The 22,279-nt window shown below is 34.9% G+C and overlaps 1 protein-coding gene across 11 annotated transcripts in view; it reads left to right on the forward strand.

Moving 5' to 3' along the window:
* SBF2 (SET binding factor 2) overlaps positions 1-22,279 on the forward strand; it is a 451,285-nt gene that overhangs the window by 246,981 nt on the left and 182,025 nt on the right. For 9 of the 11 annotated variants that reach the window (XR_014837296.1, XR_014837295.1, XR_014837298.1 and 6 more), the window contains 7 exons: positions 10,236-10,368; positions 11,482-11,590; positions 13,265-13,378; positions 16,658-16,735; positions 17,873-17,986; positions 18,691-18,819; positions 21,512-21,610. Coding sequence is in view for 7 of the 11 variants with exons in the window: in XM_005661131.4 (XP_005661188.2) it covers positions 10,236-10,368; positions 11,482-11,590; positions 13,265-13,378; positions 16,658-16,735; positions 17,873-17,986; positions 18,691-18,819; positions 21,512-21,610 (776 nt within the window). In the remaining 4 variants the exon portion in view is untranslated. The remainder of the gene's footprint in view (positions 1-10,235; positions 10,369-11,481; positions 11,591-13,264; positions 13,379-16,657; positions 16,736-17,872; positions 17,987-18,690; positions 18,820-21,511; positions 21,611-22,279) is intronic. The other 2 variants (XM_085012070.1, XM_085012071.1) reach the window with 1 other exon arrangement.

Raw genomic sequence — 22,279 nt, forward strand, 5'->3', positions numbered from 1 at the left:
TCTTCTCTACTGTTATTGTGTAGCTTTGGATGGACATTAGCTACCAAAGACTAGGAAACAATTCAAGGTTATGTAGAAAACTGATTATGACTAGTAGTTCAAAGAAAATGAATTTGTAAATAACTCTGTAGCTATGAACAAGCAACCTGTGTTGCTAGTTAGGAATAAAACATTAATGTAATTTCTTAAAATACTTGAGATTATTAATTATCTAAAACTTAAGAAAGCATGTGATATTTAAAAATACAAGATTTAAGCTCTACTTCAGTTAGTCATGAGTAAATTATTCTATATTATTTTATATTACATTAAATAATTTTCATTTCTATATTATTCTCTAATATTCTATATTATTCATTAAATAATTTACTCTTAAAGTGCCAGAATTGTCTCTTCTTTTCTTTGCTTTTCTTTTTCTCTTCCTCCCTCCCTTCCTTTCTTGTCTTTCTTTCTGCCATAGACACGGTCTGTGAAAGTACCCAGGTGAGGGATTGAACCCTAGCCACAGTTGTGACCTTTGCCGTAGCTGTGACAATGCCAAATCCCTCACCCAGTACACTGGGCTAGGGATTGAACCTGCAATTCTTAAGTGGCTGGAGCCACTACAGTTGGCTTCTTAATCCACTGTGCCACAGCAGGAACTCTATGTCCCTAACTCATTTCTAATACATGAGATATAAATCATCTCTTAGTAAATATGGTGTAATATTTCACCCCTTGATAATCATGAATTGATTATTTTTACTGATGTAAGATAGAGTCCCTTACAACTCTATGTCTTCTTTCTTCACAATTTATCTAATACTAAATGATGCTATGAATTTTATTTTCTACTGGATTATCCTTTTTTGTGGGAGATTACAGAGGGATCAGATGGGAGTGGAGAGGGGAAAGTTCTCCCCCAGAGTCTTCAGGAAAAAAGTTGGGCTCCTTCACATGGTATATGAATCTTTATGAACCTGCCCTTGGCAGAACTACTTCTAGGTCTCTCTGAGTGCCTTTTCCTCCCTCAGTCTCTTTTCCTTTACATGTGATCTTTTGTCAACTTTGAAAGCCTTATTGCTCTTATCTCTAACTTCTGCTTCAAAATCCAACTTGAGTTGAGTTTCTTTATGTGGCCCAGTGTAATCATAAAGATGGGAGACAGAAGCAAAAGATGGGAGACAGAAGCAAAAGAGTCAGTGTCAGAGTGACACACTCTGACATCACATAAGGGCGAATGACTTGACTGGCCTCTCAGCTTTGACCCTGAAAGGGAGTCATGTGCTCAGGAATGTGGGCAGTTGCCAGAAGCTGGAAAACCCAAGAGTACGACTTCAGACCTCTTGACTTTAAGATAGTATATTTGTGTTGCTTTCAGCTATTAATTTGATATAATAGCCATTGGAAATTAATACAGCTACAGACTTTTTAATATAAATTTTATTTTTAAATGCTTTGATTACAAGAAGTTGCAAAATTGGTACAGAGAATCCTCAAGAATACATCACCTACTTTTCCCTGACAATAATGTCTTATATATCATAGTACATTATAACAATCAGGAAATTGATATTGGCACAAAAGTATTAATTCAGGGGAGGAGTAACACTTCTCTGAGTAGATGTTCTTATATAGTTTTGACTTCTTAAAGTATAGATAGGTCTTACATCTTAACATTGGGTCAATCATGAAGAAACAAAAAATATTAAAACTGAAAGCATACAGAAACAAATACACTTTCATGTCTTCTAAATGAATAACATAATCACACTAAAGAGGAAAAATTAAAGAAACTTATGAATGCAGTATTTGACTATATAACCTCAGTTTTGGAGAGATTTGAGGAGAGAGTTGCAAACATTGTGAGCTCCTTTTTAGTTGGTGTGATTTTTTTTGAGTTAGAATGGCTGAAAAAATTCTGCAGTTTATATGTAATATAAAAGTTAGCAAATGAATAAATACGTTTTTGTTATTAGGATCCAGGGTTCTCACTGGAAAAGGGGACATACAGATATGTATTGGAGTCCATCGAGAGACCCTTTGAGAAGAGACTGAAATTGAAAGTAATGATGTGGAATCAGGATTTCTCAAATATATGTATATGTGTGTATACATATATATGTCTATGTGTATGTATGTGTATGTGTTTATATATGTATATGTGCATGATATACATAGAGCATATATTTCCCAGCTCTACTTGCAGAAGTAGCCCAGAAACAAAGATGCCCTAGAAGAAATAATCTAATATTTACCCTAATACCCAGAATTCTTGGTCTTTAATGTTATTATTCACAAAAAGGATCAGGCCTTCTTGGAGAAGTAGCAGACTTCAGGGTAGGTACAATATGAGCCTGGATTGTATTGTAAAGCTAGAAACTATGAGAGAACTTTTAAAAAAATGAGTTCATGTCACTGAGACACAAGACCTAGGTTTAAAGGAGTCCCACTGTCTAGGATTATTTGGCACAAAAATAATTAAGGGCAGAAATGACTTATAGAATGTTGGAATAAAAACAGAAATCCATGAGTCCATACTGATAATGCGTATATAAATAAGCAGGTTAGCGGAGGAATAAATAAGGGTTCTACTTATTGCAGAATGTTGAGTATCAACTGGTGAATGTGGAAGAAGTGCTGGATTTGGAAAATCATTTTATAATCATCATAGTAAAGACTAATTGAAATAGTCATTACCAATATATGCTAAATCTAAGCAGAAATTTTGGTCAGGAACAGGATATTTGTGTATGAACACAAATTGCTTATGAGTTATAAGGAAAAATATGGAGTATGCATTGGGGAAATGAGACAGCATTAAACAAAAGTGTAGGTGAGCAAAACTGACATCATCAAGGATTATAATTCTGGTTATGGCAGTGTGAAGAGTGCAGAAAATCCTAAAACTAGGATCTAAAACTAGACAGAAAACACTGAATACAACTATTTCAGTGCTCTGGAAGTTCACTAAAAGCAAACAACAAACTCAGAAACTATTATTCATGCTAGTACTTTGAATAAGAACAGTAGAAATCTGTAGCATTCTTACCTGGGGTTGCTCACATCTTTCCTGCATGTCACCTTCATCACTAGGAATGATAGTTTTACCAGGACAGGGCTGGCCACAAAATCATCCACTTTGCCATCAAAAGGGTGGAAAGCTAAAACCCACAACATCATTGTCAGTAAAAATAATATTGAACCCCACAGGAAATGAAAGGATAAAACTTGAACTCTGTTGTCTAAGTTGTAATCTTATTTGGGGGTAGTGGCAGACCAACTAGAAATTTAACATGAAAATCCAGGCAGTGAGGGCTAGCTGAGACTGGGGACCAAGATGGCAACATAGGAGACTCCTGAATCTCACTCTCTCGCAGACAGCTACACACAGAACAATTTCCTGTGAGAGAAATCTAGAAAGTTGAGTGACTACTATACCTTGGGCTCCTAAGAAAATACCCACATTGGAATGGATAGGTAAGATAGAAATACACTCTTGCCATAAACCCCACTCCTGACATAACAGGAGTATGTAGAGGAAACTCCCAATACTCAGTTTCTCCCTGAAGAATGAAAGTTTTGGACTGTAGATCTTACATATCAACTTTTAAGTCTCCCACCTGAGGGATGATCCCCTCAAATTCCTATCTCCAAAAGCCAACCGAGCTTGTGTTCACAAGTCCTATAGGACTATAGCAACATAGCAGTTCTCAGTGGATGTGTGAGCACTCGCTGTGGTTATCCCTACAGGCTCAGTGCAGAGGGGACAGGCAAAAATCTCTCCCAGTGTTTCCCTAAAAGGGGTTTGATTGCATTCTTTACAATGTTCAGATTTTAATAAGTGCAATCTAGGCACTGACTGCTATTCTCACCAGAGCCTAAAGTGAAAAAGTCTCACCTTGGGAGTTCCCAGTGTAGCTCAGTAGGAATGAACCCGATTAGTGTCCACGGGGATACGGGTTGTGGGTTTGATCCCTGGCCTCGCTCAGTGGGTTGAGGATCCAGCGTTGTTATGAGCTGTGATGTAGGTCGCAGATGCAGCTTAGATCCCATGTTGCTGTGTCTGTGGCATAGGCTGACAGCTGCAACTCCAATTAGACCCCTAGCCCAGAACTTCCATATGCTTATGGGTGTGGCCCTAAAAAAGCAAAAAACAAAAAGCTCACTTCACCTTTTATGGTACATATAGACTGAAGGCGAAGGTATATAAACATATATTTCATGCAAAAAGAAGCCAAAAGAAAGCACAGGTAGCTACACTGGTAATAGACAAAATAGACTTTAAGCCAAAAACTTAGTAAGAAACAAGGTCATTGTATAATGATAAAATAATCAATTCATCACAAGTTACAACAGTTGTAAACATTTATACACCTAACCACAGAGCACTTAAATATGTAAAGCAAATATTAAGAGATCTGAAGGAAAAAATTGACAGTAATACAATAATAGTAGAGGACTTCAGTACCCTACATTCAACAATGAATAAATCATCCAAACAGAGAATCAGAAGGCAAATAGTAAGGACTTAAACAACATTTTATAGCAGATGACCTAACAGGCATACAGAACCTTATGTTCAACAGCAGCAAAATACACATTCTTCTCAAGCACATGTGGGACATTCTCCAGTATGAATCATATATTAGGCCACAAAACAAGTCTTAATAAATTTGTGGAGATTGAAATTGAATCATGTGTGATTTTTAGCCAAAATGATTTGAGACTAGAAATCAGTAAGAAGAGGACAACTTGTAAATATAAAAATGTGTGGAGATTAAACAATGTGCTTCTGAACAATCAGTGGGTCAATGATGAAACGGAAAAGGAAATTTTAACAATAAGATAAATGAAAATGGAAAAGAAAACACAACTTATGAGAATACAGCAAAAGTAGATCTAAGAGCGATGTTTACAGTGATAAGTGTATACATTAAGGAAAAAGAAAGACCTCAAACATCCTAACTTTATATCCCTAGGAACTAGAAAAAGAAGAACAAACGTACCCCAGAGTTAGCAAAAGGGAAAAAAAGAAGAGCTCAATGAAACTAAAAGCTGTTTTTTAAAAAAGATAAGTAAAATTGACAAACCTTTAGCTAAACTAAGAAAAAAAGTGAGAGAAGCCTCAAAGTCAGGCATAGGAGTTCTCGTCATGGCTCAGTGGTAATGAACTCGACTAGTATCCATGAGGACATGGGTTCGATCCCTGGCCTTGCTTAGTGGGTTAGGGATCTGGCTTTGCCATGAGCTATGGTGTAGCTCACAGATGGGACTCAGATCCGATGTTACTGTGGCTGTGGCATAGGCTGTCAGCTGCATCTCCGGCGATCAGATCACTAGCCTAGGAACTTCCATATGCCATGAGTGTGGCCCTAAAAAGGCAAAAAAAAAAAAAAAAAAAAGATATGAAAGAGGGGAAAGCTGATACCCCAGAAACACTGTGCATCATAATTGAGTACCATGAACAATTACAAACCGACAATTAGATAATCTAGAAGGATAAATAAATTCCTTGAAATATACAACCTACCAAAACAATAATAAAGAAATCGAAAATCTCAGCAGATTACTAGCAAGGAGATTGAGTCAGAAATCAAAAACATCTCAAAAAGAAAAGCCCAAGATCACATGGCTTCACTGCTGAATCCAACCAAACATTTAAAGAAGAATTAATACCTATTCATTTCATACTCTTCCAAAAAATAGAAGAGGTGGGAACACTTCCAGACTCATTTTACCAGAGTAAAAGGCTTTGTAATCAGCATACCCTGATTCCAGAGCCAAACTTGGACACTTACAAGGAAAAGGAAGCCACAAGCCAACATTCCTGATGAACTTAGATGCAAAAATCTTTAACAAAATAATTAGCAAACCGAATTTAATGATATGATAAAGGTTCACAGGCCATGATTGCACTCCTGGGATGCAAGGCTAGTTCACTAAGCAAATAAATAAATTGTTCTCTTTAAAGTGGTTAATTTTATGGTTATGTGGTTTCACCTCAATAAAAAAAAAAATTAAGGTTTTGGAAAAGCTCCATACTGAATGAGAAGGGGGATGACAGCTAAATGAAATATCAAGTTTAGAATGAATCCTGATTGTAGCAATAAGCTCCAAAGAATATCATTGAGGGAGTTCCTGTTGTGGCTCAGTGGTTAACGAATCCGACTAGGAACCATGAGGTTGCAGGTTCCATCCCTGGCCTTGCTCAGTGGGTTAAGGATCCAGCATTGCTGTGACCTGTGGTATAGGTCACAGATGCAGCTCAGATCCCGTGTTGCTGTGGCTCTGGTGTAGGCCAGCAGCCATAGCTCTGATTAGACCCCCTAGCCTAGGAACCTCCATATGCTGTGGGAGCGACCCTAGAAAAGGCAAAAAGACAAAAAAATAAATAAAAAAGAATATCATTGAGTTTAGTGAACAAAATTGGAATAAGGATGTAAGATTAGATGTAAAATATTATAACATTAATTTTGCTGAAGGTGATAATCATACTGTGGTTAAGGATATTAAATATATTATCTTTATTCCTAGGAAAAATGTACTGAAGTATTTAGGGATAAATGTGATATATACACTCAAATGGCTTTGAAAAGAAAAGCGGGTGTTTGTGTATATGTGTTTGTGTTTGTAGGAAGAATCAGGGCATCCTAGCACATAAATACAAATGTTAAAGCAAATAGAGAAAAATTTTAACATTAGATGAATCATGGTGAAGGTTAGATGGGGGCTCAGCCCCCTGTTCTTATTCTTGGTAACTTTTCTCTAAGCTTTAAATTATTTCCAAAAAATATTAAAATTTCATGTATCTATGATTCTAATACATGTAGCATCATGCATAGTTGAAACTTCCTACATATGCTGACATGAGAATGACCTAGAGATAAAACTGTCCCAATTTGGCGGTTTTTTTAGCCCCAAATGTATGCTTTGACTATATGCATATACCTGAACAATATACAGTAGCATTTTGTATGGTTTTAAGCAATATATAAATACTGTCGTTCTATGGAATTACTTCATGCCTTACTTTCCTTACTCAGTTTTATATGTGGGAGAGTTATTCATGTTGATATGTTTAGCACTAGCTCTGTTATTTATACCTCTGCTGTAAAGATATCCTAGAAGTCTTAGTGATGTGTTAATCTGTCTGAAGTTCACAAGTATAAATGCTGTAGTCCTACCCACAAAATTCATTTCACTTGAAAATTATATTTAGGAGTTCCCGTGGTGGCTCAGTGGTTAACGAATCCGATTAGGAACCGTGAGGTTGCAGGTTGGATCCCTGGCCTTGCTCAGTGGGTTGGGGATCCAGCATTGCCGTGAGCTGTGGTGTAGGTCGCAGATGTGGCCCGGATTCCACGCTGCTGTGGCTCTGGCGTAGGCCAGTGGCTATAGCTCCGATTGGACCCCTAGCCTGGGAAACTCCATAGGCTGCAGGAGCGGCCCAAGAAATGGCAAAAAGACAAAAAGACAAAAAAAAAAAAAAAAAAAAAAAAGTTATATTTAAATTTCTTCAATAATTACTTAGTTTTATAAATTTTGAATAATAAATTTTTAGTTTTAGTCTTTTGTTTCAGTCAACATTTGCCATCTTCAGAGGAAGTTTAGTAATTTTATACTATGATTTTACTATAATTTATTCTTTCATTCTTAAATTTAGGATGTGTCCACTTTTTTCATTATTTAAATGTATCTACAATGTACCTTTTTGTACTTATCATCTTAGAGTATTTCTGTGATAAAAACTAATCATGGAATTAATAAAAATCACTGTAATAACTGGGTCATAGGATATAGGCATCTTTTTTACATTCCTCCCAGCAGTATGATAGCTCCCTATGATAGTATAGTTTCCTCATGAAAACTTAGAATTATCAGGCTTTAATTTTGGCTATTAAAGTAGTTTTAAAATCATACCTCATGAATTTATTAGGTTGAATTCTTTGGATTAATAGAGGTGTTAGAGCTCCTTTTCATATGTTTTTCAGTTGTTTTGATTTCCTCTTTTGTAAATTGTAAGTTCATATTATTGTCTTGTGTGGCTTTTTTGCTATTGATTTTAGTAGAGTTTTTAAAAGGTTTTTTGGACACTTATCCTTTTATATACTTCCTAGGTAATTTCTTTCAGTCTGAGGCTTCATTTTTTATGCTATTTTTTGATGGAGAAAATTTTTATTTAGTATAATTAAATTTATCCATCTTTTCATGTATATTTTATACTTTCCCTATCTGAATTCATAAATGTTTTCTCTGATAGCTTTTCATAAAAGCTTTAACATCTTTTAATAGTGACTCATATCACCATGCAGAGAACTTATTGGTTCAGCTTTTAATAACGTTTTAACAACATTAATAGTTATTCTTATCACCATTCAGAGAACTTATTAGTTCATGCTTGCTGTATAGTGGGTGCTGTGCTAGACAGGAGGAATACAGCAGTATAAGGAACTTCTAGAAACTCATGTTAATGAAGGGGACATCAGGCAGAAAGAACATGAGCAAAAGATATCAAACTGAAAGAAGTGCTCTGAGAACTATACTAGTTCAGTACTTGACGACACAGGTGTGGGTGGTGACATCTGGATTGGGAAGATGGGAGTAAGACCATGGAGGCATTTTAGTGTGGAGCTCAGACTCAAAAGTTAGGTGTTTTCCAACAATTTTAGCATCAGAACCATAACTGCAGAAGAAATTGATGCTAACAACTGTAATAATTATAATAATCATAATATCAGCTAATGTGTCTTGATTTTTTACCAAGGTATTATGCTGAGAACTACATGATTATCTCATCTCTTCCTTTTAAGCAACTCTTTGAGATAGATTTTTATGTTATCTTCATTGTAACTGAGGCTCAAAGAGATTTATGTATAAAATAACTTGAGGCAAGCTTCTGTTACTGAGTTGCTTCTGTAGAACAGAGTACACTTAAAATCACTACCAAAAGAATAAGAAATTTGAGTTATGAAATGTTTGAGGCATAAAAGTGACATAATCAGATTTGTATTCTATGTGTATCACTCTAGAAACTGTCTGGAAGATAGATTTGAAGTGAATAAGGCCTGGATAAGGGAAACTAGTTATGAAACTCTTATATTAGTCCATATGAGAGATTAAAAATCTGAATTGTAAGTTTAGGTGTATCAAATGGGATAGGCTGAAAATGATAAAAGAGAGTAGTAATTAATAATGGGCCAAGAATAAATTTGCATGTGTCACATGAGGGAACAAGTAATGGGAAAGGGACATATGTGAAGTATTTTACCTTGAAAAACCTAGTGGGGACTCTTGATTTAGTAGGTCCATGTAATTGAGGTTGAGCTGATGTAAAAAAGATGATTTATTAATAAAAAGATAAATATACTTATTTAACTTGAGTTTGATAGGTATTCGTGCTGCTTTTTCTAGAGTTGCCACTGAAAAGAGAAGCAGCTTATAAATTCCATACTAGCATAGGAGATTTTTTTTAAAAAAGCTACGGTAAATGGAAATCATGAGAGTAAAAAAAAAAGGTAGAACAAATTACAAAAATATAAAATAATATATGTATATTATATTATTATATATATAATTATAATAAGTTTAAGTCAAATGATGTAGTTAAAAGATAAAAGCTGTCAGACTGGATTTTTTTTTTTTTTTTAACTGCACCTGAAGCATGTGGATGTTCCCTGGCCAGGGATTGAACCTATTATACCAGAGCTGTGACCCAAGCCACTGCAGTGACAACACTGGATCCCTAACCCATTATGCCACAGGGAACTCCTGGACTGTTTTTTTTTTTTTTTTTAATGTCAATTATATACAGTTTCCAAGAGATAGAGAAAAGTTGGAGTAAAAAGATGGAAAAAAGATACACCAAAATATTTCAACAAAATATGTATGGTTATGGCAACACCAGACAAACGGACTTTAAAAGGGAAAAAAGTTATTAGCCCAATGCCAGGCATCTAAAACAGGAATTTAAGTACAGACCCTGGAGATGAGGTTGAAAATAAGGTAATAGCGTATTTCCAAACAACCGATACATTGGATGACTGTTAACACTGATTTGAAGAATAAAGACAGAAGTGAAAGTTTGGAAAAACAAATACCCATAGGCTATATGGAATTTGAACCAAATATTTTTCTTCAGAGATTTTTAAAATGCTGGCTTTTTTATTCCATGTCATTCTAAATCTATATTTGTTGGCAGCACATATAAAATTAAATGCATTTATTTGGTAAGCATTTACTCTTTGTGCTTTCAGGAATTCAAAATGTCCTCAGCCTCTTTTGTGCAGTGCTCACAGAAAATAAAGTTCTTTTCCATTCTGCAAGTTTCCAAAGACTTAGTGATGCTTGTAGAGCCCTGGAATCATTAATGTTTCCTCTTAAATATAGGTGAGATTTTTTAATTTGGTATTTTTATTTATTCCCAAGTTATGCGTTACTTATTGATCATCAGTCAAAATATCATAGCACAACAGTTTTGAACCACAAGGGCATATTTTACAAAGTTATGCTGTCACAAGAGTCATTGTTCTGATAGAAATCTGGCCTGGAATTTGGAACTTTTCCAAGTTGTCTATTATTAAATGTTGACTTTTTTTGTGGAAAAATAATTTAAATAGTATTGTCAGCAACTTTTAATTTCCTTTGAATACAGTTGGAGATAAAAGTCTTAAGTTAGTACTTAAGTCTTAAGTTAGTACTGTCTGATTATTTAATTTAAGAAATTATTATTATTATTATTATTAATTATTATTATTAATTGGGGTTATAGTGGCAGTGTGGTTTTATTTTTTAAAAAGTCCTTATCTTTTTTGATATAGAGGAAAATATTTATGATATGATGTCTGGGATTTGCTTTAAAAAATGTGGTAGGGAAGAGAACAAAAGTAGGTAGAAATATATGTGACCATGCATTGGTGATTCTCAAAGCTGAATTAGATACATGGGGCTTTCTTTTTCTTTTTTTCACTCTAGTTTTTGGTGGGGAGAGAAGGGTGTTAATTTTGGGTAATGAAAAGTACAAAATAAAACAATGTAAATGATGATGACTGAGGGTGCTCTAAGTAGCATATTTTATTCTGATATACTTTTTATTTTTATTTTATTGTTTTGCTTTTTACGGCCACATCCTTGGCATATGGAAGTTCCGGGGCTAGGGGCCGAATTGGAGCTACCACTGCTGGCCTGCACCACAGCCACAGCAACACAGGATCTGAGCCGCATCTGTGACCTACACCACAGCTCATTGGCAATGCCAGGTCCTTAACCCACAGAGTGAGGCCAGGGATCAAACCTTATTTACTTTGTATCTTGTTATATCAGATCATGTCTTTCACATAATAATTTTAATCTTAATTTTTTCCAAGAATTTAATATTAACCTTGAGAATTTATTGATAGTTTCTAAACATAGGTATTCTAAAATTTACACAGCGTAAAAATAAAAGGTATGTTATATTATGGACGAGCAAACATATATCACATATATTTTTGTTATTTCCAGTTATCCTTATATTCCTATTCTCCCGGCTCAGCTACTGGAAGTTCTGAGTTCCCCAACTCCTTTCATTATTGGAGTACATTCTATCTTTAAAACCGACGTTCATGAACTTGTAAGTATTCATCTTTAAATCGCCAATTATTGAGGTGAGAGGTTTATCATATTTCTTTGAGTCCTATAACATTTCAACTAATTACTATTTGCTGTCACATTCCCAGTACAAAAGATTGATTTGAAGAAAAGCATCATTCAAAAATGTAGATACTTTATTCTTTTCTTATAGCAAATATAAGAGGTTTGTAAAATTAATTTATTAATATTTTAAAATGCCGTCCTTGACATATTAAGTTTATTGTTCTATATTCCTCATCCTTTATATGCTAAAGAAAGATAAAATTATCCATTAATTAATATTCTGTTTATACTTTTGTTTTGAGTGCTTTTTTTTTGTATTTTGAAATGAGGCCTGTGTTAATGCTGAATGGCTGATAACTAAAAAGCAAAAAGCATTTATAAAAGAGTAAGGATTTTAGTGGAATACAAGTTCAGTATGAGCCCCACCAAGTTATTCTGTTCTTAATGCCATATGAATGGAACTTACCAAAGAGGGAAAGTAGTACTCTACATTCAGTCAGTTCTGAAATAATAGATTTACTTCTCTGTACTGCACGTTAAGAGGGACTACAACAAAATAGTGGGATTCAGGGAAGGACATTGGGGATGTCATAGAGTTTAGAAACTATATCCTGTGAGGCCCTGAGGAAATTTTCTCGGATAATAACCTGGTGCTATTTGATAGCTAAAGATAAAATATTTAGGTGGCTGAAATAGAATCAGTGGGTATAGTGAATGTAGAAACAAATTTCTGCTTAGTATAAGAGTTTTCAGCTGATAGAAAAAGTTCCCATTGTGGCTCAGCAGGTTACGAACCTGACTAGTATCCATGAGGATGTGAGATTGATTCCTGGCCTCGTTCAATGGTTAAGGATCCGGCATTGCCATGAGCTGTGGTGTAGGTCACAGTGCACCTCAGATCCTGCATTGCTGTGGCTGTAGCTGTGAGATAGGCCAGCAGCTGCAGCTTGGATTCGACCCCTAGCCTGGGAGCTTCCATATGCAAAATGGCATTTTATTTAACACTCATGCAGTAGTTTGTAGAAGTGTTCCTTTATGTCAGACCAGTTTTGCTTCTTATTCCTCCGCTAGAATCCATTTAGGCATTGTCATCCTCTGAATGTTCAATGTTGAGTTGCTGCCAGTTTATAGTTTTAGTCATGGGAAGGGGAAAGAGACCATAGGAGGGCCTTATATCCCCTCTGTGGTTGTGTTTGGTTGGTTGGTGGGGTTGTTTTTTGTTTTTTGTTTTTTTGCTTTGCTTTAGGGACACACCTGTGGCATATGGAAGTTCCCAGGCTAGAGGTCGAATTGGAGCTGCAACTGCCGGCCTACACCACAGCCATAGCAACACAGGATCCAAGCTGCATCTTTGACCTACACCACGGCTCACAGCAACTCCAGATCCTTGACCCACAGGTTGAGGCCAGGGATTGAACATGCATCCTCTTGGGTACGAGTCAGGTTCGTTACTGCTGAGCCACAATGGGAACTCCCTCCCCTCTGTTTTGAATGCCTGGAAGTGTGCACATCACTTTTCAGGCTTCATTGGCATAAATTTAGTCACATGCCACACCTGATTTCAAAGGAAGCAGGGAAATATACAATAGCTAGAAAGCCAATCTAGAAATACATTTTATTAATTATAGGATTAATTTTTTATCTTTTTCAGTTAGATGTAATCATAGCTGATTTGGATGGAGGCACTATTAAAGTTCCTGAATGTATTCACCTCTCTTCCCTTCCAGAACCACTTCTACATCAGACTCAAGCAGCTCTTTCTTTGGTATGATATATTTTTCTAGTAATTTTCTCTTCATTTAATCTAAACTAAGATAATTGGAATTAAACATCATTGACAGTGTAGTTCCTTTAAAAAGAGAGTTATATGTTCTTAAAACATGAGTATTTTTCATATAGTATTGAGAATAGGATTCTTACTAGATATTTTCTAAAGAGGTATTTTGAATCCTAACTGAATATTTGTTCTAACTAATTTTTTTCACTCAGCATATTTATTTAGTAGTTACTATGTACTGAATACTGTGTTAGGTATTGGAAACACACCTGTGAAAGCAAGACCACACTTGAAATTTCTGATTCTCCTAATATCCCTTATTAGAAGCCAGCACCTGTTCCTTTTCCTTTCTCCTTCCTCATTGACATTTCATTCTTCTTGGGTAGATATGCTTTTTGCAAAATTCTGTGATATTGACTGGCTAATGTTTTCATGTTATTACAAAAAGATGTAACTTACTGATGAAATGTCTAGCATACTGTTCAGTGAAGTTTTAAGAAATCTTGTGACCTGAGTGTTTCTTATTGAAACAGATTTAATTTTTTTGGTCAACCTTTGTCAATTTTTAAAAACACAGTATTTTACCAACAACATGTTAGGTGTTCATTTATCTATCATCAGAAATTTGAAACTTAGAAATTCTTCAGTCTTCTTCAAGTTATTACTAAGAACTAAGACCTTCATATTCTTCTTGAATAATATTCTAGTCTGAGCTGTTTTAAACCTTTTTTTCTTTTTAAATAGGATTTAGATCGGAACTCAGAAATCTGGGATTACCAGGAGGGATTTTATTCTCAGAAATTTTGGAATTTCCTCTCTGTGGTGCAACAGGATTAGTGGTATCTCTGTAGCGCTAGGAAGCAGATTTAATCCCCTGCCTGGTGCAATGGATTTTAGAATCCAGCGTTGCCACAGCTGTGATTTAGGTGGCAACTGCAGCTCAGACCTGATCCCTGGCCCAGGAACTCCATATGCCACCAGGTGGCCAAAAAAGAAGAAAAAATGAAATTTGTATTAGTCCCTATGTTGTTATAGAGAAGACTGACTTTTCCTACTATAATTTGTAATCTGGAGTACAAGGTGTGATAGAGTAAAAAGAATTCTGGTATAGGACGTAAGGAGACCTAAATTCCAGTCTACGTTCACCCCTTGATGTTTTGGAGCAAATCATTTTCCATCTCTAGGCCTTTGTTGCCTAATTTTTATCAATAGGATGAATGTTTTATACATAGAATGACAAATGACTCTTTCCTAAAGTGAAGTATAACAGTGATTTAGGTTGGTGTTTGGCAACTTTTTTTTAATAATTATGTCCTTATTATAATGTTTATTAAAAATAGCATACAATGGAGTAGTTCCCATTGGTGGCGCAGGGGAAACGAATCCAACTGGGAACCATGAGGTTGCTGATTTGATCCCTGGCCTCGCTCAGTGGGTTAGGGATCCAGCGCTGCTGTGAGCTATGGTGGAGGCCACAGACGCGGCTCAGATCTGGCATTGCTGTGGCTCTGGTGTAGGCTGATGGCAACAGCTCTGATTAGACCCCTAGCCTGGGAACCTCCATGTGCTGTGGGTGTGGCCCTAAAAAAAAGACAAAAAAAGACAAAAAAAAAAGAAAAAAGCATACAAAGGAAGTTTTCTTGTGGTGCAGTGGGTTAAGGATCTGGTATTGTCATTGCAGCAGCTTGGATTGCTGCTGTGGTATGGGTTCAGTCCCTGGCTCTGGAACTTCTATATGTCGCTTGAGGCCAAAAAAAAAAAAGGTAGCATATAAAACCTGTGATTTCACAGATGATATAATCTAACAAAATACTAGATTTAAAGAGATGAGTTGATTTAAAGACATTTTAAAGAAAACTATTAATTAAAGAGTTCCATCAGTGGTATGTAGATATAGCTAAAGCTGAGAAGATAGTATTTGAGTGATTGAAAAGTTTTGTTTTTAGAAATATTAATTAAGTTTTAAAATCTTATATATGATTACTTAGTGATATTTTTAATTATTCGGAGATTAAGTACCAAAATTAGCAAAGATTAAGATTTCAGTTTTTAAGTCAATGGCTCTTGGTAGAGGTTCTGCTGCACACTGGTGTACCTTAATCTATAACACCAGTGCCACCAAATTCAATCAATGAGTAAAATTCACTTTTGGTGAAACTGAGTATGCCTCTTTATGTAGTTTTAGATCACACTGGTGGATTAAGTGCTACAGGAGTGTACATAAGAGCATAGTGTATTGTCAAAATAGGACCAAAAAGAAATCACATTTGATGGACTGTGTGGGAGAATTGATACACAAGTACATGAACTTCATTTGGTCACTAAATAATGGTAATCAAATAATTACAGGGTACCTGAACTGTGTAGTAATCATAGATCATTTTATTGACATAAAGACTATTACACTGCAGTAACAATTTTGTGATTGAATTATAAATGTTATTGGTATTTTGCTCGTTTATAAGTTTTGTTCTGAATTTTTTTGTCTATTGTAAGTATATTACCAAATCCTGGCTATTTGAAATGATTCTGCAAAGACAAAAATTTACTGCATACTGATGCAAAATCTTTTTTTTCCTCTAAGTCCTACATGGACTTTTTTTTCTTACCTGCTCTCCATCCTACTTTCCTTCAAAGTCTAATGCAAATATTACCTTCTTTTTTTAGCTTTCCATAGGTTGAATTAATTATACTTTATACTCATATATTATTATTTTATGTATTTATAATACTTGTCACATTGTATTATGCTGTTACCCTTCTGGACTGTGAGGTTCATAAGCTTATTCTCTTTATCCTCAGTATTTCAGTTAATTAATTAATTAATTTTTAATTACACTAAGAAACAAAACAAATGCTTAAGGTTTCAATTATACAGACATATAGCTCTGCCTTAGACCTACCTCTTCCCAGAGGTAATTACTAGTTCATAATTTTGTATATATTCTTTCAGTACTTTACATTTTCATTTATATGTAGATCGGTACATGTACATATATGATTTAAGGTTTATTTTGTTTTATTTTCAAATAAATGAAACCACACTATTTATGTTTTCCTAGATCACTTTTTTTATTAAATATTTTTTCTTGGAGATCTTCTCACATAGTACATACAGAGCTGCTTCAGCTAACTGCACTGTATTTCATGAAGGGATTTATTGTAATTCATGTATTGACACTTTTACATCTAAATGCCCCAAGTAGATAAAATAATAGGTTTCATTGATATTAAAATCTCTTATGTAACAAAGCTTCTTTGCTTTAGATTCTACACCCAGATTTGGAAGTAGCAGATCATGCCTTCCCTCCTCCACGAACAGCTTTATCCCACTCAAAAATGCTGGTAAGAAGCTGAACATTTAAATTCGATGTTTTCAAAGAGAGTTGCTTTTCTTTGTATGTTTTTCAAAGAAGCTAAATATAGTGAGAGTTAGAGGGACAGCCTAGTAAAGGTGTGCCAAATTAGATGTTAGGAGATTTGCCACCGACTGACCTTGTGACCTGCTCAAAGAGAAGCCCCAGGTAGCACACTGCTTGAGGGAGTGGGCTAAGACTATTGCTCTGAGGAGGCATGAGTAAGTATAGGACAAAAAAATCAGAACCTGGATTATAGCCTGAAAAACTGTGCCAAGCACCAAATCAAAAGGGTCAGGCAAGGGTTTAAAAAAAAAAAAAGGGGAAGCTTACAAAAAATGGAAACAGATTGTCGGTAACAGGAGAGAATCAAGTTTGAGGACTGAATGGATGAAAGTAGTTCCAAATGAAAGCTATAAAAGGGTGACTGTATAACAGAGGCCCTTCTTTAATTTTGACCAGTGCATTTCTCAGAGATGGGCTTTGTAGCCAATAAGGAACATCATAGAGCTGCACACTTTTGACAAGTTACTGAAGCATTCTTAACCATTTCCTGATCAATTAAATGAAGAGTTGACTAAATCCATAGGTTTCCTTACAGTTCTAAAACTCTAATTTTTAAAAAAATCTGAAGTATCAAAGTATACTTTGTCATATTTTATTAATGTAAGTATGGATTTTTATAAACTGGATAAGCTTTGGAAGAATTTCATAAGCTTTTAAAATACAGTCTAAAGTTTTTTCTTTTATATTTATGACTGTAATTCTTTTGATGGATATAAAAGTCAAATGACTTGGGAAATATGCCATTCTCTAACATGGTGAAAGCGGAGACTCTGCGACTTTTTTTTTTTTTTTTCTCTTGAGAGGAAAATTGGATGTACTACAGGCAAGTTTTGTTTGGTTCAATTTTTAAAAGAACTCTTTTAACAGCCTACACTGTCCAGCATTGGGACAGACTAAATGCCTACCAGTTAGTGCTGCCACAAATAAGACTTCTGTGTCAGAAGCACAGACAGATTTGTCCAGTAATCTCTCAGGTTCTTTCCAACTTTTTGACTTGGTCATTTTTTCTTTGTTTTTTAAGAAATTAAGTTAACTAACATATTTCTTCATGTATTTTCAGGATAAAGAAGTGCGTGCAGTTTTTCTTAGATTATTTGCACAACTTTTCCAAGGATATAGATCATGCTTACAACTTATAAGAATTCATGCAGAACCAGTAATACATTTTCACAAGGTAACATACCATATTGTATCAGTTCAAAAATGTAGACTCTAATTTAATAAAACAGCTAGGTTATCTTTTTCTAGTGATGTATTTTGACCTTAAATTACCAAATGTGGTTATTTAAAATCTTTTCTTTGTGTTGTAGATGATAATTTTTAATAATATTAAAAGGAACTGACAGGGAGTTCCTGTTGTGGCTCAGTGGTAGCAAGCCCGACTAGTATCCATGAGGATGCCAGTTCAGTCCCTGACTTTGCTTGGAGGGTTAAGGATCTGGCGTTGCCATGAGCTGTGGTGTAGGTCACAGACACGGCTTGGATCCCATGATGCTGTGACTTGGTGTAGGCCCACAGCTGCAACTCCCACTCGACCCCTAGCATGGGAACTTCCATATGCTGAGTGTGTGGCTCAAAAAGACAAAAAAAAAAAAGAAAAGAAAAAAAAAAGAATTGATATATTTTCCTTGAGAGTATGTTAACTTAATTTTTAAAATTGATTTTTCTTTTAAAATTGAGGTTATTTCTGACTTCATTTTTATTCTTTTCAATACATGTTTTCAGATATCAAAACTCTTTTAGAGAGAAATCTATTTTATAAGAGCACATTTATGCATGAAGATATTTATTTAGCCTTTGATCTTTGTATTTTTGTTTTGACTATTCATCCATTACTAGGTGATAACATACTTATTTCACATTTTCTTTTCTTTACAGACAGCTTTCTTGGGACAGCGTGGTTTGGTTGAGAATGATTTCCTCACTAAAGTTCTCAATGGAATGGCATTTGCAGGTTTTATTTCAGAAAGGGGTCCTCCCTATAGATCCTGTGATCTCTTTGATGAGGTATGTTTCTTATTCAAATGAATGCATTATTTATAGACAAAAATAAACTAGTAGATAAAAGCAGAGATGTAGTATTTTAAATATTTAATCAAAATCAAAAATATTTATTATTGTGCATATCAGATCTTGTTGATAATGTGGATTAGAAAAATTAGGAAAATATAATTACAGGATGTTTCAAGTACATAAAAATCTTGAAGAACTGAATTTTAAATAGTTGATTAAAATCTTTTTGAAAAAGTGACTGATCATATAAATAGAACTTACCAGTATTATAGAGGGAAAGGTCTAAGCTTAATGTATATTTGTATTTATATGTGTTACTTCAGAGTACAGTTACATGTAATCTATCAGTGTCCTAGAGTTATAGTTTAGCTTAGTCATTCTTACTAATCAATAATCAGCATTTGTCTAGCTCCCTTAAGAGATAGTAAACATAAGGAAGACAGATTTAGTCTCTATCTTCAAGAAATTGACCATTTAAAAAGAGAGTTATGGCAGTCGCAACTCAGAATAAGGATTTTATTTTGTGTTGTGATTTTTCTTTATTGTAATACATCTTTCCATTTATCATTTAGCTATGTTCATTGCAGCCCATTCTGGTAGATAGAACAATTACTCTTACTCTTATTTCAATTTTTGGAAGAGCAGTGTTCTGGAACCAATAAATCTAAAAGCTCCTAGAAGTCTGTAAAAGAAAAATACTCCTGACACTCGAGATAGTGGAGAACGTAGTAGTGATCATGTTTTTCTGGCGGTAGTTTAATTTGTATAGAAAAGATAGAAATCAAAGTCATTAAAAAAAAAAAAAGTAATCAAAGTCTTAAAGATCAGAAATCAAAGTCTTAAAGATCCGTGGTTCAGAGAAGGATCTTTTATTCTCTGTAAAGACAGTTTAAGTATTTACAGATAAGAATGAAAGAAAAGGCACATATTTTAGTTCTGAGTATGGAGATTTGCACTAAATGCTTTACTTAATAATAACATAAAACAAATGAAGATATAGGAGAGATTACCCTTAGGTGGACAGTTCCTTCTGATCAGTTATTGATCTCTGGTTCTCTAAAATGATCAGTTGTTGACTAAAACTAACATGTATCAGCCTTTAGATTTTGAATTAAGTCATTGATACATAATGTTTTACGTGGATAAGTCAGATAGACCCCAAGGTCCTACATGAAGCATTCTAAATAGTAAGATTAGTTTATGTACCCTTTCCTTTCTATCCAAATTCCTTTAGTAACCCTCTGGCAGCTTCATCACAACTAATAAGTCAGATTGATTACTTCCAGAAAATTTGTTTGCCAACTTGCCACAGCCTCTGACTATTTTTGTAAGTCCTTCCTTTGCCTGGAGTTCTCTCTACTTTTCAGTCCATTTTTCATACTCTGCTCATATCTTACCATCTCCTCCAGACTTTCCCAAAGTAGATGACTCTGAGAGCCACTAATCTGCATTAAGCTTATTTTATGTCTCTAACTTTATATGGCAACTTGTCTTTTATTATGTACATTTATATACACAAGATATATATATCCTTCAGATTAGAAATAGTGATAAGACAAAGACTTGTCCAAGATTCCTTAATGTTCATCCAGTTCTGTGTTCTGTCTACAGTGATGATTTTTGGTGTCATATCGATGTTGTTTTTGGAAAGCCAGTTATTCATATGTATGCTTTAGTCAAGGATGTAAAATAAATGAGACACCAGACCTAAGTAATTTTTCCTTCTACCCTCTTTGGGCGTTTAATTGGCTTGCATGGCAATGTATGTTTGGGAAAATTGCATTTGCTCCTGGGAAAGGGATCCTTGTTTTCCTTCAGCCAAGGGCAGAGAAGGTATATGGAGCTATGAGCAGCAGCTTGCACTGTGTATTATCCTGTTCCCATACCCACCAAATAGGCCTGTTAGAAGTAAAGCAATGTTTGACTTTCTTTGACAGTCCTTCTGAATCTTGGCCTAGAATAGGTGAGGTCATAGTTTATTCACCTGTCTGCTCAGATGAGACTCCTACTTCCTAGAATGAAAAATCCTGTATTATATCATTTAAAAAATAATCCATCTGTTTACCTCTTCCTCAGACCCTGTATTTTTCCTGCCAGTCCTCTTTGTTCCACTGCAAGTGTACACACTAACACAGTTCTCCCAGGAAATTAGTTGGTAAGGAAGTGGATCCGAGTTTATATAATTTGAGAACTAGAAGGAGCCTAAGGGCCATCTTGTTCTTCCATCTTACTTTAGAGATGAAGAAACTGAAGCTCTGGAGTTTCAGTGACTTGTTCCAGATCACACTGTTAGCAGATGTAGGACTAAAGTGACCCAATTTGAACATTTGGTTCCTTCTGTGAGTTAGGGAAATATTTAGAGACTCTCTGACCGTCTGAAATTCTCTGAGTGAGAGAATTCTGAGTGAGGCCTGGAGAATGAATATCTCTCTGAGTTCCAGAAGCAACTTTTCCCAAAAAGAAATGGACTGTGAATCATCATAGAGAGACCTCCAGAACATCCAAGGACTCGATTAACTAGAATAGAGGTGAAACCCTGTAAAAGTCTAAAACACTTTGTTTTAATAACAGCTTATATGTTAGATGCTTTTTGGCTTATAACTTGTGTGACATTATCACCGTCACACAGTTTTCTATTTCAGCATATTTTGCAGTTGATGTTTTACCATTTGATTGTTTTTCCAAGTTGGTAGCTTTTGAAGTTGAACGAATTAAAGTTGAAGAAAATAACCCACTGAAGATGATAAAGCATGTCAGAGAACTTGCTGAGCAACTATTCAAAAATGTAAGTATATTTATTTAGATAGTCATTAATTTTAAAAATATTAATAAGGTATTTAGTTTGAAAAGCTAAAAAGCTTACTATTCCTGGTGATTATCTTTTTTGCTCTGACTTTAAACCTTTGAGGCTATAAGTTACAAGATATGACAGTTGTTACTGTGCATCAAAATAGATCTCATTTTTCAAAGTGATTTTTCTGTGAATCACTGTATTATGAAAACATCTTAGTCACAATTTTTCAGTTGTCATCTGCCTTCATTGTGATTTTCACTTAGGTCTCTGTCTAAGAGCATATTGAGCATTTTCGAGATATAAAGATTAGATTCATTGGAGACCAGAACTGACTAGTGTACTCTGCTTCAGCTTGGTACAGTGATTGTCCACTGTATCAGGAAAATCATTGAGTTGTATTGTTTTGAACATATAGGGAGTGGGAAGCCAAAAGAAAGATAACTGTCAGGCGACTACAGAAACTCAAGAGTGAAAATATTCCCTGATAGAAGAAATGCAGGAAGTTAAAAAGATTGGGATGTCATAAAGTGTGCAGTGATCATTTGGATACCAGAAAAGAAGAGAACCCCAAAATGCATGTGGAAAAGTGGAATTTGCTGATGATTACTAGTTATTTCTTCTGCTTGTAAATGTCAGAGTTGAGAAAAGGAAAGTATGTTC

Source organism: Sus scrofa, chromosome 2 (assembly GCF_054392235.1).
Source record: "Sus scrofa isolate SSC_HxYL_T2T_F1_AM1 chromosome 2, Sscrofa_HxYL_maternal_Yorkshire_Landrace_v2.0, whole genome shotgun sequence".
NCBI classification, from domain to species: Eukaryota; Metazoa; Chordata; class Mammalia; order Artiodactyla; family Suidae; genus Sus; species Sus scrofa.